The following is a 19,276-nucleotide window of genomic DNA, read 5'->3' as shown; positions in this document are numbered from 1 at the left end:
TCATGGAATTTTCAGAGGAAATTGAGAATGTTACTGACTAGAGTAATCCAACCAATGGGTCCATTACAGCCTGGAATAGAAATCGATTTAAATTTTACTATCCTCTTGCAAGAGTTAAGATAAGGAAAAAATTGGCTTCACAGTGCCAACACATAATAATGTTCAACCTGTAAAGAAAGGTATCAGTGGAAAATTCTTCCAAAAGGACGTTAAATAGCACAACTTTATTTTATACAACAACCGCTAGAAATAATTCATAGACAATTTCTTCAATCTATTATTTATCAATACATGGGTGGTGTTTCGTTGGCTGATTCTGAAGCAAAACACTTTATAGAGAAAATGTCTAGTGAAACAAACAGACATTTGCCTTGCTGGGGTTTGCAGACTGCTTCTGAAAAGGGCAGAGCGGAGATTCTAAACCCTATCTGGATTATACAATAAATAAATAAATTTAAAAAAATGCAACCACAGAAGATACAGATCAGTTTCCAACTCTTAATCATTTTCAAAAATTAATGGGAGTTATTAATTGGCTACAGCCCACCACCGGATAAACTATGAAATAGTTAAGTAATTTGTTTCAAACATAACAAGGAAATTCAGACTTAGATAGTACAAGACAGCTAACAAAGAAAGCAGTGAAAGTTAACTTCAGTAGGAAAGAGACTGCAAGGTATATATATGTGGATCATATAAGTGGCAAACTGGACTGTGTTTTGGTTAGTTGGCCTTCATTCTCCTACTGGACTTACTATTATGTAAAGACAGTATTTTAGAATGCTTCTTCTTAGCACACAAAGTAAAAAATAAAGAAAAGGTTTCTAATTAATAAAAGGAAGAATAAGACTATATCAATTGTCTGGAATAGACCAAGCAGAAACTGTAGTGCCAAATACCAACACTGAGATTACTTCATTATGGGTAATCAAGGAAGACTGGCAAATAGGTCATAGCAACAGCAAGTATCTTAAGAACAAGAGAACTAATTGGGTTCTTCTGCATATTGTAAGTGGAATACCAATTCCTCAAGTGCCTACATTTTACATTGATTCAAGTAAGTTGGGAATGGATAGTTATAAACGTCAGAAAAAAATAAAGCAAAGTAGCTCAAAGCCCATATGCTTCGATTCAATAGAGTTGTATGCAATTCTTATGGTATTATTAGATTTTCCTGAATCACTGATGGGTTGAGGATTTAGCCCAGTGGTAGAGCGCTTGCCTAGGAAGCACAGGGCCCTGGGTTCGGTCCCCAGCTCATTCTTGAGTTTATTCCAGATAATTCAGAATTAACCTTGTTATTTAGGCAACTGCAACAGGCAATCAGAAATAGAAACTATCCATTATATATCACCAATATTCAGTCTCATACAGGCTTGCCAGGTCTATTAGTACAATTATTAATTTAATAGGAAATATATTAGAAGCCTCAATATTTCATGAACCCATAACACAACATTAACAGTAAAGGTTTATCAATCACCTGGAAACAAGCCAAGAAAATTATAAGAACATGTCCTACTGGTTCTTTTATAACCGTTTCTTTTTAAAATGAAAATTCTAGCTATTCGAGTATACCAATGAAGATCCAGGAGACAGATGCTATGGTGAAAGCCTCCTAGCTTAGAAAAGCTGAAAGCACCCAGCTGACCTTCCTATTCCACAGACTACAGAAGGAAAAGACCCCTCCTTCTCCATGCTGTCTTCAACTCAAAGACAGACAGATCCTCCTTTCTGTTCACTTATGTTCATTCCCTGTCAGCTGGTTGCTTGCTCTGCCTCCTGACCTAGGGTTGACTTTGTTTAGCTCTCAAATTAAAGGTGTATGCTAGGGCTAAGCCACACCACAAGGTTTTTCCAGTTCTTGGGGTTCACAATGCGTTCAAATATCTTCGAACATTTCCTCTTTTTGTCTAAATAAAAGACTGTCTAATATCAATAAACTATATACTCTCTGGTAATAATTAAATTCACTATGGCCAGTCCACTTGTGTTTGGCAACCTTGGAGAAAGTACTCTACACCATATATCCTATCTTGGTGAATCAAAAGTTCTGTACTTAAATCATTTTCTATCATAACTAGCATTTATTAACATAAAAACATCTTTTTAGACCTTATTTTCTTAAATCCTAAACTTAAGCTTAAGAATGAGACTATAACTATGACATGAGAAGGCTAAATATTACCTTAATAAACAGGAAGTGCAGAGTAAGCAGCTTCTAAAACTATAGAAATGACAGATACTGCAAGCCACCCAAAAATTCCTCTGCAACTTTGGGCCATCCATTTCTTTGGCCTACTGGCCCAGAATATCTCCCAGATTTTTTTGTGAGCAGGAATCATGAAGACTTCACTTTCTTTGTGTCCTGCTTATCCACAGCTTAGACAGCATGCTGTCAGCGGTTTGAAGCAAAGGCAGTTTCTTGCCCAGTGGCAGGTTGCCATATTTGAAGCAAACTCATTATTCAATGCTCACTATCCTCTCTGAAGTTACAAGGGGGTGCTGCCAGACAGAAACTGACATGTCTCATTGTCAAAATGTCTTGAACTAGTAAAACATCTTTAAATGCCATCTAACTATCTCAGTATATTTGAATAGGCAAATATCTCTAGCTATTTACTATCTGATTAACTTATCCGTGATTAACTAAACCGATACCTAATAAGTTTAACTTGCATCTCTTAATTATCCTAAACAATTTGTAATGGTAGCCTTCAAAAGGACAAGAACTTTACATTGCATTTTCAAGAATTATAAATGTTATAAATATATAAATGAATATAAATATTATTTAATTATGTATGTCATAATATATAAATATATATCTTAAAAGTTGATATATTATGTTGTAACCTTAATTTTATACCAAATACAAGATCTATACCAAAGTAATCAAATATAACCTTAATTTTTTTTTCTTCTTCTTTCTTTTTTTTGGAGCTGGGGACCGAACCCAGGGCCTTGCACTTGCTAGGCAAGCGCTCTACCACTGAGCCAAATCCCCAACCCATAACCTTAATTTTTACCAATATACAAAGATCTATAAGAATAGACTCAGTTATCTTTTTTTCTATTATTCCTATATCCCCCATTTTGGCGTCTTAAAAAAAAAAAAAATCCCAGAAGGAAAAAGCCCTTTCCCCTCTACAGCTGCCCTAGATACTTCTCAACTCAATGTGTTCACTCTGCCCACTCACTGTCTACTGCTGCTGCTCCCCAACTTAACCTAGGGTTGACTATTTAGCTCTAGGATTAAAACGTGTGTTAGGAGAAAGAAATAAGGGGGGAAGGGGGAGTCATACCACAAGGTTTTTCCAGTTCACAATATTGGGGTTCACAATGCAATCAAATATTATATAACAATAATCAAACTCCATTACTTACTAGAAGTTATCCTAAAGGCAACAAAAGAAATGAAAGCTGGCAACAGGGTTGTGGAAACTGGGATCCAGGACAGGGTGAGAGAGGTGAAACCAGCACTAATGTGCACATCTACTGTATAGCACAGCAGCAAGAGTTTTTATACAGCCTTTGGACCAACAGAGAATTGACACAAGCTCTGGAATAGCCAACCATCTCACTGGTACTGTGGAGAAGTGCCAGGATGCCAGCACCAAGTGGACTTCCATAAAATAAAGATTGGGGGTGGGGGGGCGCAATCCACTTCCATTTTGGGCCCATTCTGACATTCTACTAGTTTGCTAGGATCCTCTATTTTGTGCACACAGAGGGTCACTGGAGATGGGCACTTGTGCTACTACTAGAGCAGCACAGAGGTTTTGCTTACCATTCACTAAGCCACATCCAAGGACCTCAGCACCCACAATGGGTGTACTTCATTTTTCAGAATTTAGACAACTCAAGTTTGCACACCATGCTACTGATTATATTCAGGATTTCAATGGGCAATGGCTATGAGTTTTGAAAAAGCGGATTCTGTAATTATAATTTATTGGAAGTAGTCATTATTATAGGAATTTCTGTACAAATTAAGACTGACAATACCCTCACATTTGTCTCCAGTAAGATGAAGCAATTTGGGCTGGAGAGATGGCTCAGTGGTTAGGAGCACTGACTGTTCTTCCAGAGACCTGAGTTCGATTCCCAGCAACCACATGGTGGCTCACAACCATCTGTAATGGGATCTGATGCCCTCTTCTGGTGTGTCTGAAGACAGTTACAGCGCACTCATATAAATAAAATAAATAAATCTTTTTAAAAAAAGATGAAGCAATTCTTTGCAATTTATAATAAAAATTATGTTACAGGTATACCTTATAATCATATAGCACAGGCAATTATAGAAAGATCTAATTGTACCTTAAAAGAAATACTTACCTTTTTTTTTTTTTTTTTTGTTCTTTTTTTCGGAGCTGGGGACCGAACTCAGGGCCTTGCGCTTCCTAGGTAAGCGCTCTACCACTGAGCTAAATCCCCAGCCCCAAAGAAATACTTATAAAACAAATAGAATAAAGACTCTCTGGGGTAGACTAAACAGTACTCTTTTTAAATTTACTGAATGCTAATGAGAAAGGAACAGCAGCAGCTGAGAGACACTGGGTTATTTTTTAAAATCTGGAATTAAAACAGCCTATATACTAGAAGGATATGTTAACATCAAAATGGGATCTGTGAACGTTTTGTATTGGAGACATGGGTTTATTTTTCCATAGGAAACAAAAAGCTGTGGATACCAACAAAACAAAGAAAGCTGAGAGTTGAGCAGGAGATCTTCTGACCAGCCACTTGCCTTCACCTGATAGCCACAAAAGCCTGGCCAAGAGACCATTGATGGGTCTATGAGCAGGACTTTGGTCTCCTGCAATACAGAGGCCATCTACACTGCAGAGCAACAGTAGGCCTATGTGTAGAACTTTAAAACAGACTGCTGAGTGCCACACCGTGCATGCTCAGGTCAGAACTAGAAGCCAAAGGCTCGCAGAACTGAGGGCAGAGATTAAGACTTCGACAAGGAACTCCAGAAAAAAAGATGCTAGAAGAAAAGGTATAAAAGGTTCAAGAAGTACCCAAGTAACAGGATAGTAAGTTTTTATCTCACATGTGGATGTGCTCCTGAGAGCTCAACAGAAAGATTACAGCAGACACCTGAAAACCCTGGAAAAGACATTGGAAAGAATGGAGAAGGGACTGGAGAAATGGCTCAATGGTTAATGGAATCGCTGTTCCAGAGATCCTGAGTTCAATTCCCAGCAACCACATGGTGGCTCACAGTCATTGGTAATGGGATCCAATGCTCTCACCTGGTGTATCTAAAATAAATTAACAACTTTTAAAAAGCCAATGGAGACTGAGAGAGGGGTAATAGTATTGGAGGAGGATTGGAGTTGGGTCAGAGAGTAGGAGGCTGAGGAGTTGAATCTAAGAGAGTGAAAAGGTGATAATTGAGAAGGTGACAGTTAAGCCAGGAGAAGCTGCACTGAGTCAGAGAAGATTCTGTTAGGAGACAAAAGAAGAGCCCACACGAAGTAGGGAGGAAAAAAAAGAAAAGCTATATTCCAGGACAGCCAAGGCTACACAGAGAAACCCTGACTCAAAAAGTCAAAACAAGGGGCTGGGGATTTAGCTCAGTGGTAGAGCACTTACCTAGGAAGCTCAAGGCCCTGGGTTCGGTCCCCAGCTCTGGAAAAAAAAAAAAAAAAAAAAGAACCAAAAAAAAAAAAAAAAAGTCAAAACAAAACAAAAAACAAAAAACAAAAAGAAAGGGGGTAAAAAGCTGAGAGGCAGGAAGAGAGCCATAAGTAAGCTTTAGGTCAAACAGAAAGACTGAGCAAAGGCTCAACACAAGGGAATGCAAGGTGTCAGACTCTTGCCAACATCACCCTCTTGTGGCCAATTTGGCAGATTGCACTAGTTCGTTAAGGCCAAGTCATATGAATGAAAATACTCTGCAGTCTATTGGCCTGTCCAGACTGACTTATGTCCTCTAACCTAGGAAGCCCCAGAGCCTATCTTCTGTACACTGCACAAGTCCCACATGATCTGAAAATGATGGTACAAAGGCTCATCCTTGAGAAGCACTGTCCTAGACTAATTTCTTTATATTTTTTTATGTACACCAGGAATTCTCTATATAGACCAGGTTAGGTTGACCTAGAACTCAGAGATCCACCTGCCTTTGCCTTCCAAAGGCTGGGATAAAAGGCATATACCAGCACCTAACTTTTTATTCTACATAAATGCTAGTCTCAAAGAATTCCTTCTTAGTTTCTATCTTATAAATGGGACACAGAAAAAGTGAACTACCCACAAACTTACAAACTACTTTATGATGAATAAAATATTCAGTAGTATAAGACAGTCACAGAACCTTTATTACTAGTATTTGAAAGGCATGCAAGGGCCAGGCCCAGAGTGCTCAAAATGAACTCCGAGGCATTGGGCACTTTAGGAGTAATCAAAGAAGAGTGATACATCCCAAAACAATGACAAATGCAGCAGACGACAAGCAAGCCACTGCACCCACTCATGAAATGCATTCCTCACTTTAACAAAAAATGATTCTTGGAGAAACTGGTACCATCCTCATTACAAAAATTGTACACAGAAAAAAAAAAGCAACTTTCCTATCCTGATTTCATCAACTAATCTTATGTTTTGAGATGAGGTTTCTTGTAGCCCAGGTTACCCTTGAAAAGCCTATATGACCACCTTCATCATTTCTTTATAAAGCTAAGATCTCAGGTGTGGAAGACAATGCATGTCCACTTTTTAGTTAAAGACAATTAGGGTGATTATTTAAGAATTAAAGGAGGGGTTGGGGATTTAGGTCAGCGGTAGAGCACTTGCCTAGCAAGCGCAAGGCCCTGGGTTCGGTCCCCAGCTCCGAAAAAAAGAAAAAAAAAAAAAAAAAAGAATTAAAGGAAATGAAAACAACTGTTCTATTATGTGTATACTCATTTGGCTGCTGCTTCTATATCTAGATATGACACAATGGTTTAAACTTCCCTTGATTGGCCTGAATCTACAATCAAAACAAGCAAGAACTTAACCAAGCCTGATCCACAAAAAACAAATTTAGGTGTGTACCTCAAATTTGAGCACACACCAAAAAAGTGTAAAATAAAACAAAAATAATGGAGTACAATAGGCCTTGAGGCACATGCTTTTAATCCCAACATTGAGAAAGTGAGCCAGAAGGACAAAGTTCCAGAATAGCATAGGCTATATCTTAAGAATAGCATAGGCTGTATCTTAAGCCCAAAAGGAACAGTAAGTCTTCAGAGCTCTTCATAATGCCTCAAAAACTATTCCAAAGAACTTATTTGTGGTCAGAGATGGCTTACTGGCTAAGTCCACTTATTGCTACAGCAAAGCACAGAATCCAAATTTAGTTCTCAGAACCCATGTAGGGCAGCTTACAACTGCTTCTAAGTCCAGGCACATTATGGCCTCCATGGACATCCGCACACATAGCATAACTCATACAAATACATAAACATAAATGAAAATAAAACAAGTCCTTTTAATTTCTTTTTCTTCTTTTTTTGCTTTGTTGTTGTTTGATATAGGGTTGCTGGGTAGGTCCTGGCTGTCCTGGAACTCGCTCTGTAAAAATCATACTGGTCTTGAATGCAGAGATCCACCTACTTCTGCCTCCTGAGTGCTGGGATTAAATGAATGCATCGCCACTGATTAGCTATAAATCTTTTTCTTAAAACGTATTGGTTCTTAGGACTAAGTGATGACTTACGTGTTTAAGAGGACCTGATGCTCAGGGTTGGGGATTTAGCTCAGTGGTAGAGCGCTTGCCTAGCAAGCGCAAGGCCCTGGGTTCGATCCCCAGCTCCGAAAAAAAGAAAAAAGAAAAAAGAAAAAAAAAAAAAGAGGACCTGATGCTTTTTAAAAGGATCCAGGTTCGGTTCCAAGTTCCCACATAGGAGCTTAGAACCATTCTTACATCAGTTCCAGAGTATCTGGCACCCTTTAGGCCTCTCCACAGGTACCAGGCATGCACACAGCACACATATACTGGCAGGCAAAACACTCTAAATAAAAACTAAATATTGTTTTAAAAACTGTGCTGGTGGAGCTCCATAAATGGCTCACAGGTTAAGAGCACACGTTGCTTTTGCAGAGAACTCAGTTTCTGGAACCAGCACCTGTGTATGGTACCCACAAACAACTGCAACCCCAGGTCCAGTGGTCTCAACAGGTGTGCAGTGTATGCACACACCAATACAGACAAAACCTTCACACACACTGCAAAAAAATTTTTATTTAGATATATTGATTCTTATTGTAAATTAAGATTTATTATTATCATTATTATTTTACATACGTGGATGCTTTGCATGCATATTTATGCATCACTGTATACCCTGGAACTGGAGTTACTGGGGAGGCAGAGGTAGATGAATCTCTGGATTCAGGACCAGCACTGTCTACAAAGTGTGTTCCAGGGCAGCCAGGGCTACATAGAGAAACCCTGTCCCAAAAAGCAAAACAAATTTTAAAAGCTCACTTAAAAGTGTTCTCTAGGAAACACACAAATGTAAAATCTTATCGTTTTGAAGAAATAGTGATAATCTATATAAACCAGACAAAATGAATTTAGAAAAAGTATAAAAATCGGGGTTGGGGATTTAGCTCAGTGGTAGAGCGCTTGCCTAGGAAGCGCAAGGCCCTGAGTTCGGTCCCCAGCTCTGAGAAGAAAAAAAAAAAAAAAGAAAAGAAAAAGTATAAAATTAAGGGCTGGCCAAATAGCTCAGTAGGTAAAGATGCTTACCACTTAGTGAGACAACCTGAGTTCAATCTTTCAGACTCTTGTGGCTTCTGACTCCCCTATGATGTCCTCTGATTTCCATACATATGACATGTTATATGCATGTACACAATAAACAAGCAAATGTAAAGTTTTGAAAAAAAAATTCAAAACCTGTCAGAAGCCCTAGTTCAATCCTTATTTCTGGGGGAAAAAAAAAAGAGTGAATGTTCCTCTTCTTGAGGCAAATCACTCAGATGACGGACGCACTGCCAGGTGTTGTGGCATACGCTTTTAATTCAAGCATTCAGGAGGTGGAGGTAGAAGAGTCTTTGTGAGATGGAAGCATGGTCTACAGAGTTCCAGAACATCGAACACTTCTGATATATAAAAACACCCTGTTTCAACAACAACCTCCAGAACCCTGCAGAGTAAGATGAAACTCAACAACAGAAAAACTAATTCCACTATTTCCCAGCTACATCAGTCCTAAACTGTGGGAATATCAAACAGCTGTAAGAAAACAGAAAATTAAGAAATAAGCATCTTCACACTCTGAAGAGAATCAGTTAGCAGAGAGGAACATCAAAACTACCATTGGTTTCCGCAATAGTTAAACCTTACCATTTCCTTCCTTCTTTCCTTCCTTCCTCCCTATTGAATTTCCTTTATTTTCATGTGTCAGTCAAAGGACCATTGTGAACTATTTTGCATTTAGAAATCCACTTTCAGTCAGGAGAAGTGGCTCAGTGGTTAAGAGCACTGACTGCTATTCTAGAGGTCTTGAGTTCAAATTCCAGCAACCACAACCATCTGTGATGAGATCTGATGCCCTCTTCTGGTGTGCCTGAAGACAGCTACCGTGTACTGATATATAATAAATAAATCTTTAATAAAAAAAAGAAATCCGGGGCTGGGGATTTAGCTCAGTGGTAGAGCGCTTACCTAGGAAGCACAAGGCCCTGGGTTCGGTCCCCAGCTCCGAAAAAAAAAGAACCAAAAAAAAAAAAAAAAGAAATCCAACTTTCTACTTTGAACAAATATTTTTGAGAATATGGTAAAACCTTATACTCTCAATTCTTCACCTGATAGAGAGTATGTTTCCCCACAAAGTATACAGAAAAGTCAACAGGTTTTCCACTTTGGTTATAGAAAGTCCGAAGTGATTATGTCACTCCCACATCAACATTAAAAAGACAGATGAGAGCTAGGGTGCTGTATCAACAAATTACACAACACAAAAAAATATATATCAATTTTACATAACATTCTAGAAGACAGGCGCTGGGGCGCTTCCCAAGCTCATGCTCCGTCTGCTCATGCTCCGTTGTGGTACTTCCTTTTATTCTGCTTCACTTCCGTTCAGACACAGACCAAGATTTCCTCAAACTTTCAATATTTCTACTTCAGACTTCAATGGCAGCCAACTCATTTTTGAAGTCTGCATGTTTCAATTCTAGAAACAAATGAAAGAGTACAGCATGCAGACTCACACCTAAAATGCTGCTGCTCCATAAAGGCATGGAGCTAAAGATGCCCAGAAGTTCAAGGCCAATTAATAAAATGGGAGAAATAATGACTTCCTGGGCAGCTTGAGTCACAGCATGAGATTCCATCTCAAAATACCAAACTGCCATCCAAATATGCACACAAATTACTAAAAAACTAAATCAATATCCCTCTAAAATATAGATGTAAAAACCATAGCCAATAAATAACACACAGCCAAGTATTAATAAAGCTGCCCTTTCTTAAAGTGAGTTACTCCAAACCCGGGATCACCCCAACAATCTGACTCCAACATAAACTGGATTAGAAGCACAAATTTAATGCATTAAATTTCACAAAGCTATGTTCAAATGAAAAACATGGCAGAAATTTTAAGAGGAAATTATGAAGCAAGTTAGATAGTAGATGAGCATTACAGAAGATTAAGTCATCATCAGTTTATCAACACTAGTCTGACTAAAGAGTAATGTGTCCTCCTCCTTGATTTCTTTCTTCCTTTTTCTCTTTTGGTTTTTTCAAGTCAGCATTTCTCTGTGTAACCCTAACTGCCTGAGAACTACTCTGTATGTAGACCCTTGGACTCACAGAGACCCACCTGCCTCTCTCTGTCTCCTGGGTGCTAACTTCAAGTGACTAGTGTACATCAGAAGCTCAGTGGTGACAGGTCATGATGCCAGTCCACCCTCTGAAACCCCTTTAGGCTTAAACACTCACCTTCAACCTGGCTAGTGTCTACACATGGTTTCCTTTTGGACTCTGAGTTCCCAGATTTCTCATCACCATCCAGGAGAGGAATAAACTCAGTCTTCTCCACAGTTTCTCCCACAATGTCATCATAGGGCTCTGCCTCCAGCGCAGCCATAAAGTCTCGCTTTATCTCTCCTTCAATTTCTGGAGGTGGCTCTGTCAATGCATCCACAAGGCTGAGGTCCGCCATTCTTTACCACTGCGACTGCCTGTTAAGGGCAAAGAGAAGTCTCGAATGAGCACTGCAAAGTCAAACACATCACTAGAGCTTCTCGGTTGTTTTCAAGAGAACCAAAATATACAACTTTAGATCCAGCCAACACTTTTTAGATGGTGAGAAAATAAAAGCTCAAGACCAATTAAACAATCACCCAAGGTGAGTCACTGCTGCTAACACAGTTCTCATCTCTCTCACGGCAGAAAAGTCGAGGACTATTTTGTTCTTTTTACTTATTTGAGACAGGATCTTGCTATATGTAGCTCAAGCTAGCCTAACTCACAATGTATCGTCTGCCTCACAATACAGGAATGTGTAATCAAAACCAGCTTCTTTTTACTAATATAGGAAATAAAGCACAAGCCAGGCTGTGGCAACACAGGAGGCAGAGGGAGGCAGGAGAATCTGAGTTTGAGGCCAGGCACGATCCTGAGTTCCAGGACTAAACTGAGAAACCCTGTCTCGAATTTAACAGCCTCTAACCCCAGCCAAAATTCATTCGTTCATTCATTCAGTTATAGCCAGCAACATTCACATCAGGCCTTCTAGAAAACTATTTATTTACTTTATGTGTGTACGTTATTTTACCTGCATGCACACTATGTGTACCACAGGCATGCTTACTGCCTGTGGGGGCCAGAAGGATGTTAGATGCCCTAGAGCTACAAATGTGAGTGTTGAGAACCTAACCTAATTCGGGTTCTCTGGGCTCTTAACTGCAATGCTCTTAACTATTGAGCCATCTCTCTAGACCTTACAGTGCATCTTTTGAAACTCTCATAATACTTTTTATTTCATTTCCACATCAGGTCACTAAATAGTTATTAAAAGAATGTACAAGAGTAGATTATTTCTATAAAAAAGATTCTATTATCAGGCAAGTAAACCCCTCTTCCCATAAGACTAAGTATAAAACCTTGCCTTGGGCTGAGTACTGCCTCTTCATTCACTTGTACATAGCTGAGTCAGCAATGACACACTCAGCACTGCTATGCAGCTTGAAAAATAAACCATTTAGGCCAACAAAATGGCTCAAGAATAATGCGCTTGCCATACAAGCTGAGTTTGAGCTCCAGATTTCTATGTGAAGATGGAGAAAACCAATTTTTCATGAAGCTGTCCTTTGATCTCTACATGTTTTGAGTGGAAGTATCCTGTGGATAGATAAAACCACTCCCAAAAGCCATATACATTATTACTGAATGAAGATCCTAGTGCCAGGGTGGGCCTTCCCTAGGGGCTAAGATGGCCCTGTAGCTCCCAAAACAATACAGGCTACTGCCATAAAAGTTGGCCACCCATCAAGTCCACTCTGGTAAAACACTATGGGTGAAGATACCACACACTGGTGGCAGGGCAGAGGGTGGGTGCAGGGTTGGGGATGCGGGGTAGAAAGGACCAAGTTGGAAGTTTCTTCCCTGCTGGCTAGATTTCACAATCCCCAAAAGGTACTATGGTGGCTGATGGGGAAAAATAGTTAACCAACAGTCTTATTCAGCTATGGACTCCCTGTATGCTACACTACCCACCTGCCAGGCATGACTATTATAGGATTTGTGTCCCATTGCAAAGGAGAAAGTCCACACATGGCACTGTAAGCCTGATAAAAGGTCTAAGGCAGATGAGCACATGGCTCTAGTGCAGAAACTAATGCTTTTGTGTTATAAATAGACACGCTGCACCTGCCAAGTTGCCTAAATATATTCCCTAAATATTTAGTCAGAGCTTTTTTTTTTTAAAGATTTATTCATTTATTATATATAAGTACACTGTAGCTATCCTCAGATACACCAGAAGAGGGCATTGGATCTCTTTACAGATGGTTGTGAGCCACCATGTGGTTGCTGGGAATTGAACTCAGGACCTCTGGAAGAGTAGTTGGGTGCTCTTAACCGCTGAGCCATCTCTCCAACCCAAACTTCTTTTTTCAATAGGTAGCTATTACTGCAGAGACTCATACTGGTCAAACTGCTGGGAAGAAGTGAGTGCTGAATGCTCAGCCCTAGAGCATTTATTTATATCAAGCCCACAAGGCTCAGGGAACATCAAGGAAGAGGGGATAGAAAGAATGAAACGCTGTAGAACAGGGTAAAGTCTTGTGAAATTGCTGTCTTCCAGGCATGACATGCTGCTATCCTCGCTCCCTCTCTCCCATCTGCTGTGGTTTCCTGCAGAATACCTGCACAAGATTAAACCTGTTAACTCTCATGAGTCCACTACTTCTACAAGATTTATACACGGTGGCTTTCAACGGGGAAGCTCCCAGTAAATTGGCCATGTTCCTGTAAAATTAACCTCTCCTACGAGCTCCTATAAGTAACTCTAATCAAATTCACTCGGTCTTCGAATTTAAAACTAAACGGAAACTACCAAGATCTTCTAACCTATTGTTAAGATCTTAGACAAAAGAAGCAAACATTTTTAATCAACCTGGAAAATCCTGGAGGTTTGTCCATATACACATAAAGAAAAGCATTAATTATATATTTTTAAATTATTGTAAGGAAAAATAACAAGAAAAATTAATTTAGTATTTATTTTATTGGGGAAACAGAGACATGATATCACAGCTTAGGCTGAATGGAACTTACAGCAATCCTCCTACCTCAACTTCCCAAACAAAGGCTAGGTGGGATTCCAAGCATAAGCCATGATGTCTGACTTAGTTAATTTATATGGACTGTTTCTCTTTCCTCTCTCCCTTTCCCTCCTTCTACCTCTCTTCTTCCGGCCCCCTCTATGTGCATGTGTGTCTGTGTGTCTGTGTGTGTCTGTGTGCGCGTGCGCGAGTGCATGTGAGAGACACATTCTATTAAGACCAGAGGAGGGGCTGGGGATTTAGCTCAGCGGTAGAGCGCTTGCCTAGGAAGCGCAAGGCCCTGGGTTCGGTCCCCAGCTCCGGAAAAAAAAAAAAAAAAAAAAAAAAAAGACCAGAGGAGATATGGGATGTCTTCCTCTACTGTTCTCTGCCTTAAAATTGTTTGCTTAAAACAGACTCTAACTGTCAAATGCTGAGATTACAGCCATGAATACCCATGCCTGGTTTTTTTATGCAGGTGCTAGGATCTGAACTAGGGTCACAGTGCTTGCATAGGAAGTTCTCTATCCACTGAACCATTCTCCCAGCCCTTAGCTTTGATTTTTGTTTGTTTTGTTTTGAGACAGGATTTCTTCAAGGAGACCAGACTGGCCTCAAATCTGCTATCTTCCTCCTGCCTCTGCCTCTCAGCTGTTGGGATAAGAGGTATATGCCACCATGTGGGCTTGCTTTTCTTTCTCCCATCCATATATTCTTCACATTCAGCCTTGTAGAGGTATTATGGACAGAACTTGTATATAAAGACCCAGAGAATGATGGCACATCCATGATCCCAGTAAATGGCAGCTAAGCACAAAGGCCTTAAATTCTGGGACTACAGGATTCCAGTACCACATCTGTGCACATGTTCTACATCATACTTCTATTTGCATGTGGTGACATGTAAAGAATAACCAAACTATCTGAATGCACATGGCAGGCTAGAGGAGCTCACAGCCAAATTTCAGAAAGGTAAAACAGGAAGACTAAATTCTAAACCAGCCTGGGCTACATGCAGAAGTTGCATTTCAAAACACACACACACACACACACACACACACACACAATCACTATTTGCAGAACATGATATTATGTTAGAAGTGAATATAACTATTATAAATAAAAGGAATCGATTTTCTAGTTTTTTTATTCTAAATTATGTACACATAACATAGTCTTTAAGTGCTCAAAAGACCTGTCAAACTGTTCTGCTAGTGTATCTATAACAATAGCATATACATTTTACCTCACACATACAGAGTAAAGTTATTTAACAATAAATTATGCCTCAATGCTATTTTATGTTTTATGAACAATCCAGTTCTACACTGGACTTTACTCCCAGCACTTGGGAGGCAGAGATAGGTGGAACTCTGAGTTCAAGGTCAGCCTGATCAGCTCAGCTTAGGAGGGAGCTCCAAGACACCTAAGGCTACACACTGAGACCCTGAGGGGAAAAAGAAAAATTCAAAACAACAGTCTTCTTTTCATATCAAGACCTCAAGAAGATAAAAGCCTTATTATTAAAAACCTTATTACAAACTCTGTCTCAAAAACAAAAACATTATTAGCTAGGCTTCTTAGTACACACTGGCAATGGCAGGAGGCTGAGACAGAAGGATTTTGAGATGCTTGAAACATCCAAATCAAAAATAAAGACAGAAAAAAGTTATCTTTGTGTATGAAAAAAATCTATTTCTAAAAGTTCTTTCTCGCTGGCCATTTATTTATTGATCTATATAAATAATAAAGTTAATTTAAATAAATTTATGAGTAAGAGAAAGAATCTTGAAATGAGTCTGGCATATAGTGGTTTAATTTGATGTTGGAGCCTTGAGTAAGTCACTAAATTGTTGGAATTTCTCTTAGTTTTGTGGCCCATGCCTTTAATTACAGTTAATTTCTGTGAGTTCCAGGCTAGCCTAATCTACACAAAGGAGTTCCAGGACTCTGTCTCAGAAAGCCAAATAATTAAAAATATTGTATCTATCAGAAATAACAGGGAAGGTATTACCTTAGTAAGATGGTTGTCTAAATGAGACTTAAACAAATAGAATACCAATAGACATTGTAACACGGAAGGTTAAAATCTCAGAGAGGTTCCAACAGTACAAAGAACTACTGGCAACTAATGACTGTTAAAGGACAAAGAATCCATGGCCGAATCCCCTTGATGGTTATCCAATACAAAGTGAGTAGTCCTGAAATCACATACACACAAGTGTCACTAAACAGACTCAGCAGGTTAACTTTATACATTTATGTTGTATATATATATATTTTATATATATATTATAAACAATAATAAGAAAAAAGAGATCATCAATTTGAAAGGAAGGGTTGGGGAAACATGAGGGGCTGGAGAAGGGGTACATAGAGGCATTAAAGGAAAGAGAGGGAGGGAGGGAATAATTTTAATTTGTTTGTTTTGTATTGTGGTTATTTTGTTGGTTTTTGGTTTTTTTTTTTTTGTTTGTTTTTGGTTTTTTTTGTGTGTGTTGTTGTTGTTTTCTCTTCCCCTGAGATGGATTGTTGGTTAGTTGGCTGGTTATTTAATTCCCCTGAAACAGGATCTCTCTGCATAGCCCTGGCTATCATGGGACTCACTATGTAGACCAGGCTGACTTCAAACTCAAGAGTGCTTCTTGACTTTTCCTCCCAAGTCCAGAGATTAAAGGCATGTGTCGCCATAGTTGGCAAAAAAAAGACTCTCCAAATCAAAGGTTTATAAAAAGTATTCTCAGCTATATGGCTTACTATAAGGCAAAAGCTCTAATGGGGAAAGGAAGGAACTAAAATTTGAACTCAGTCTACTCTCTGAACCAATCTGACTGGAGCTTACGAAACTCCACTCTGCTCTAGCTAACAACATCAACAGAGACTTGATACCTCACTGCCAGAAGACAAGCCCCATAGGGTCTAAGCAGGCAGAAACAACACGTGTTCTCCAGTACAGCAAGTTGGATATCTGATCTTTCCTTTTGACCACATGTCTGGGGTGAAATTATCTGGTTACCAAGGTCTTAAATAAAAACAGGTAAAGTAAGGCAACAGAAAACTCTGTAACATGATGATGAAGCAGTCGAGAGGATCTTGGTCCTTTTTCCTCTGCTTACTGTTTACTATTAATAGCTATGTGCTCATAAATAATAAACAACAACACAGGATGAGATCATAAATACCTGTGGTAACAAAGTCTGAGATTACTCATTTAAAGTACTTTGGGGGACAAGGTCTATATAGATATATTTATATCTAATTACAATAAACAGTAGTCTGGGCAACTTTTATTTTGTTTTGAGACAGAGTCTCAGTGCATAGCTCTGCTGGCCTGTAGACCAGGCTGGCCTTTAACTAACAGGAGCTCCACCTGTCTTTGTTTTCTAAGTGCAGAGATTATACATGTTTGTCACTTTGCTTGGTTTGAGACAATTTTTCAAACATAGGAAGTCCCCTAAAAAATTGCACTCATTTGTCGGATGTGAAACTGCCACTCCAGCTTACAAATGGCCAGTGGCTACCTCTAGCCAAGTTGGTTACTGTGTTTGCTTGTGAAAGCAAAGAGAAGGAAGAGAAGAAGCTTAAACAGTGCCACCAATCAATCAATCAAAAGTATAATATTCCTTAATGACTACAGTATCTTCATTTCAATCTGAACCCTAGACACTAGCCTATGATACTATGCCCCACTCTAGACTCCTAGTGGGTACAAGACACTGTTCACATGCAGTCTAAATTAAGATCTTATCAAATTGCTTTCTTCCTCATCTCCAAAACAGGTTTCATTCAAAGTGTTTTGGGTTTTAGTATGAAACGGAAGAAAAATAATTTAGCAGCCAGCACACAGCAGATACTGTTTCAACATGCTGGCAAGTCTGATAGCTTTCAAATTTTTGTCTATAGTCACTTTTAAAAGAAAAGTGTCTTTTCTATTTCCTTGTACTATTTTTTAGTTACCATTTGTATCACTGTTTCTCAAAGATAAATGCATTTCAAATAATGTTTTTTAGTATAGAATATAGCATATTTAGGAAATGGGGAGGGAAGTTAAGAGGTAGAGACAGAGAGAGGCAGAAAGAACGAGTAGAGGAGAGGAGGAGTAGCAGCCATGAGCAAATGGAGAGAGTGGGGAGAGTGGAATGGGGAGAGAAGGAAGAAGGGGTGAGAGGACAGAGCGGAAGCAAGAAGGCAAGAGAGCAAGAGCAGTCTAGAACTCTTGAACTTGGTTCCTGAGTACCAGGACCATATGCACGCACTACTCTGTGTGTGTGCTATTATGGTTAGTAATTATACTGAAAACTATCTGTTCTTCTATAGTTGTTTTGATTTCTGGAGATTTCAGTGCTACAACAGGAACGTAGATAACTGGTGGTCAATATTTTCTTCCTCCACTCCTTCCCACCCCCACCCCGGACCCCACTCCACCTTTCATGGCTGGTTTAAATGACACAGGATTCTGAAGCTGACACTAAGCTGCTAGTGTCATTATAGAGGACGCTGTTACTAAAATGGACTCTTGTTCCTCAGGCTTGGAAAGAATCCAGCATCCCAGACAGTCCCAGAGATCATTTGTAATCTGACAGGCTGAATATAGCTGACATCATTATGCATTCATATTCAAAAATCAAATATTTTTTATAGTTTGCCTGGTAAACTTTTGGATATTAAACTATAGCTTTATTTCCCAGATTTGTTTTTAACTTATTTATTTCAGAGACTTACTACATATCAAGCTGAATCTTATTTCTGTTTTAACTGTGGTTTAATTTATTTAACAAAAAAAATTGACTTCCATAAATATGGTATTTCACTCTAAGAAAAACCAATCATTAAGCAAGGCTCTCTAGAGAGATCAGCTACCACCTTTTTCACTGGCATATATATGAATTTCTCCTGTTTTGTTGGCAGAGACTTATAAACGGCAATAGACAACTTAGCAGGATCCTATCTTAACCAGTATCCCTTTGAAAAATATTAACCTTCCATCCCACAGTACACCCCCCTAACAACACAAGGACAACAGCTGTACTATTATGAATTGTTGAAATTTCCAGGGTTGGCAGAGTTCTACTCAGAGCCATTTGTTCTGTTCATCACTGGATTACCAACAAAGAGAACCCATGATTACTGCAATACCTGAGGCTGCCTGTGACCCTCCTACATGAAACAGCTTACTGGTAAAGGGTAAAAGACGTTCCATTTTACTTCTAGTTGGTTCCAAAACAAGTAGCTCCTTTTCTCACTATTTTAAACAGCCTTTCCCTTAAATATAAAAACATTGCAAACATATAAACACACCACATTAATAGCCTTGGAACACCAAGTTCAAAACCAAACTTGCTTACTTACAAGGACTAGGCAGGCAACTTGGGTTCGGTTATGACTGAATGAAATTTGGATCTACAAACAAGCACCAGCCTGCCACACTTCCGACACAAGTAAATTTAAATCTTTTCTCCAGCAAGAATAATCTACACTAGATACCTCCCATTGATACCCA

The 19,276-nt window shown here is 39.1% G+C and overlaps 1 protein-coding gene across 34 annotated transcripts in view; it reads right to left on the bottom strand.

Moving 5' to 3' along the window:
- Map4 (microtubule-associated protein 4) overlaps positions 1 to 19,276 on the bottom strand; it is a 142,413-nt gene that overhangs the window by 79,302 nt on the left and 43,835 nt on the right. For all 34 annotated transcript variants that reach the window (XM_006243813.5, XM_006243815.5, XM_006243814.5 and 31 more), the window contains exon 2: positions 10,949 to 11,190. In XM_006243813.5, coding sequence (XP_006243875.1) covers positions 10,949 to 11,171 — 223 coding nt within the window. In that variant the 5' untranslated portion in view covers positions 11,172 to 11,190. The remainder of the gene's footprint in view (positions 1 to 10,948; positions 11,191 to 19,276) is intronic.

This window comes from Rattus norvegicus, chromosome 8, assembly GCF_036323735.1.
Source record: "Rattus norvegicus strain BN/NHsdMcwi chromosome 8, GRCr8, whole genome shotgun sequence".
Classification (NCBI taxonomy): Eukaryota; Metazoa; Chordata; class Mammalia; order Rodentia; family Muridae; genus Rattus; species Rattus norvegicus.
The sequence above is the reverse complement of the archived record's forward strand: the minus strand, read 5'-3'. Positions and strand labels throughout refer to the sequence as shown.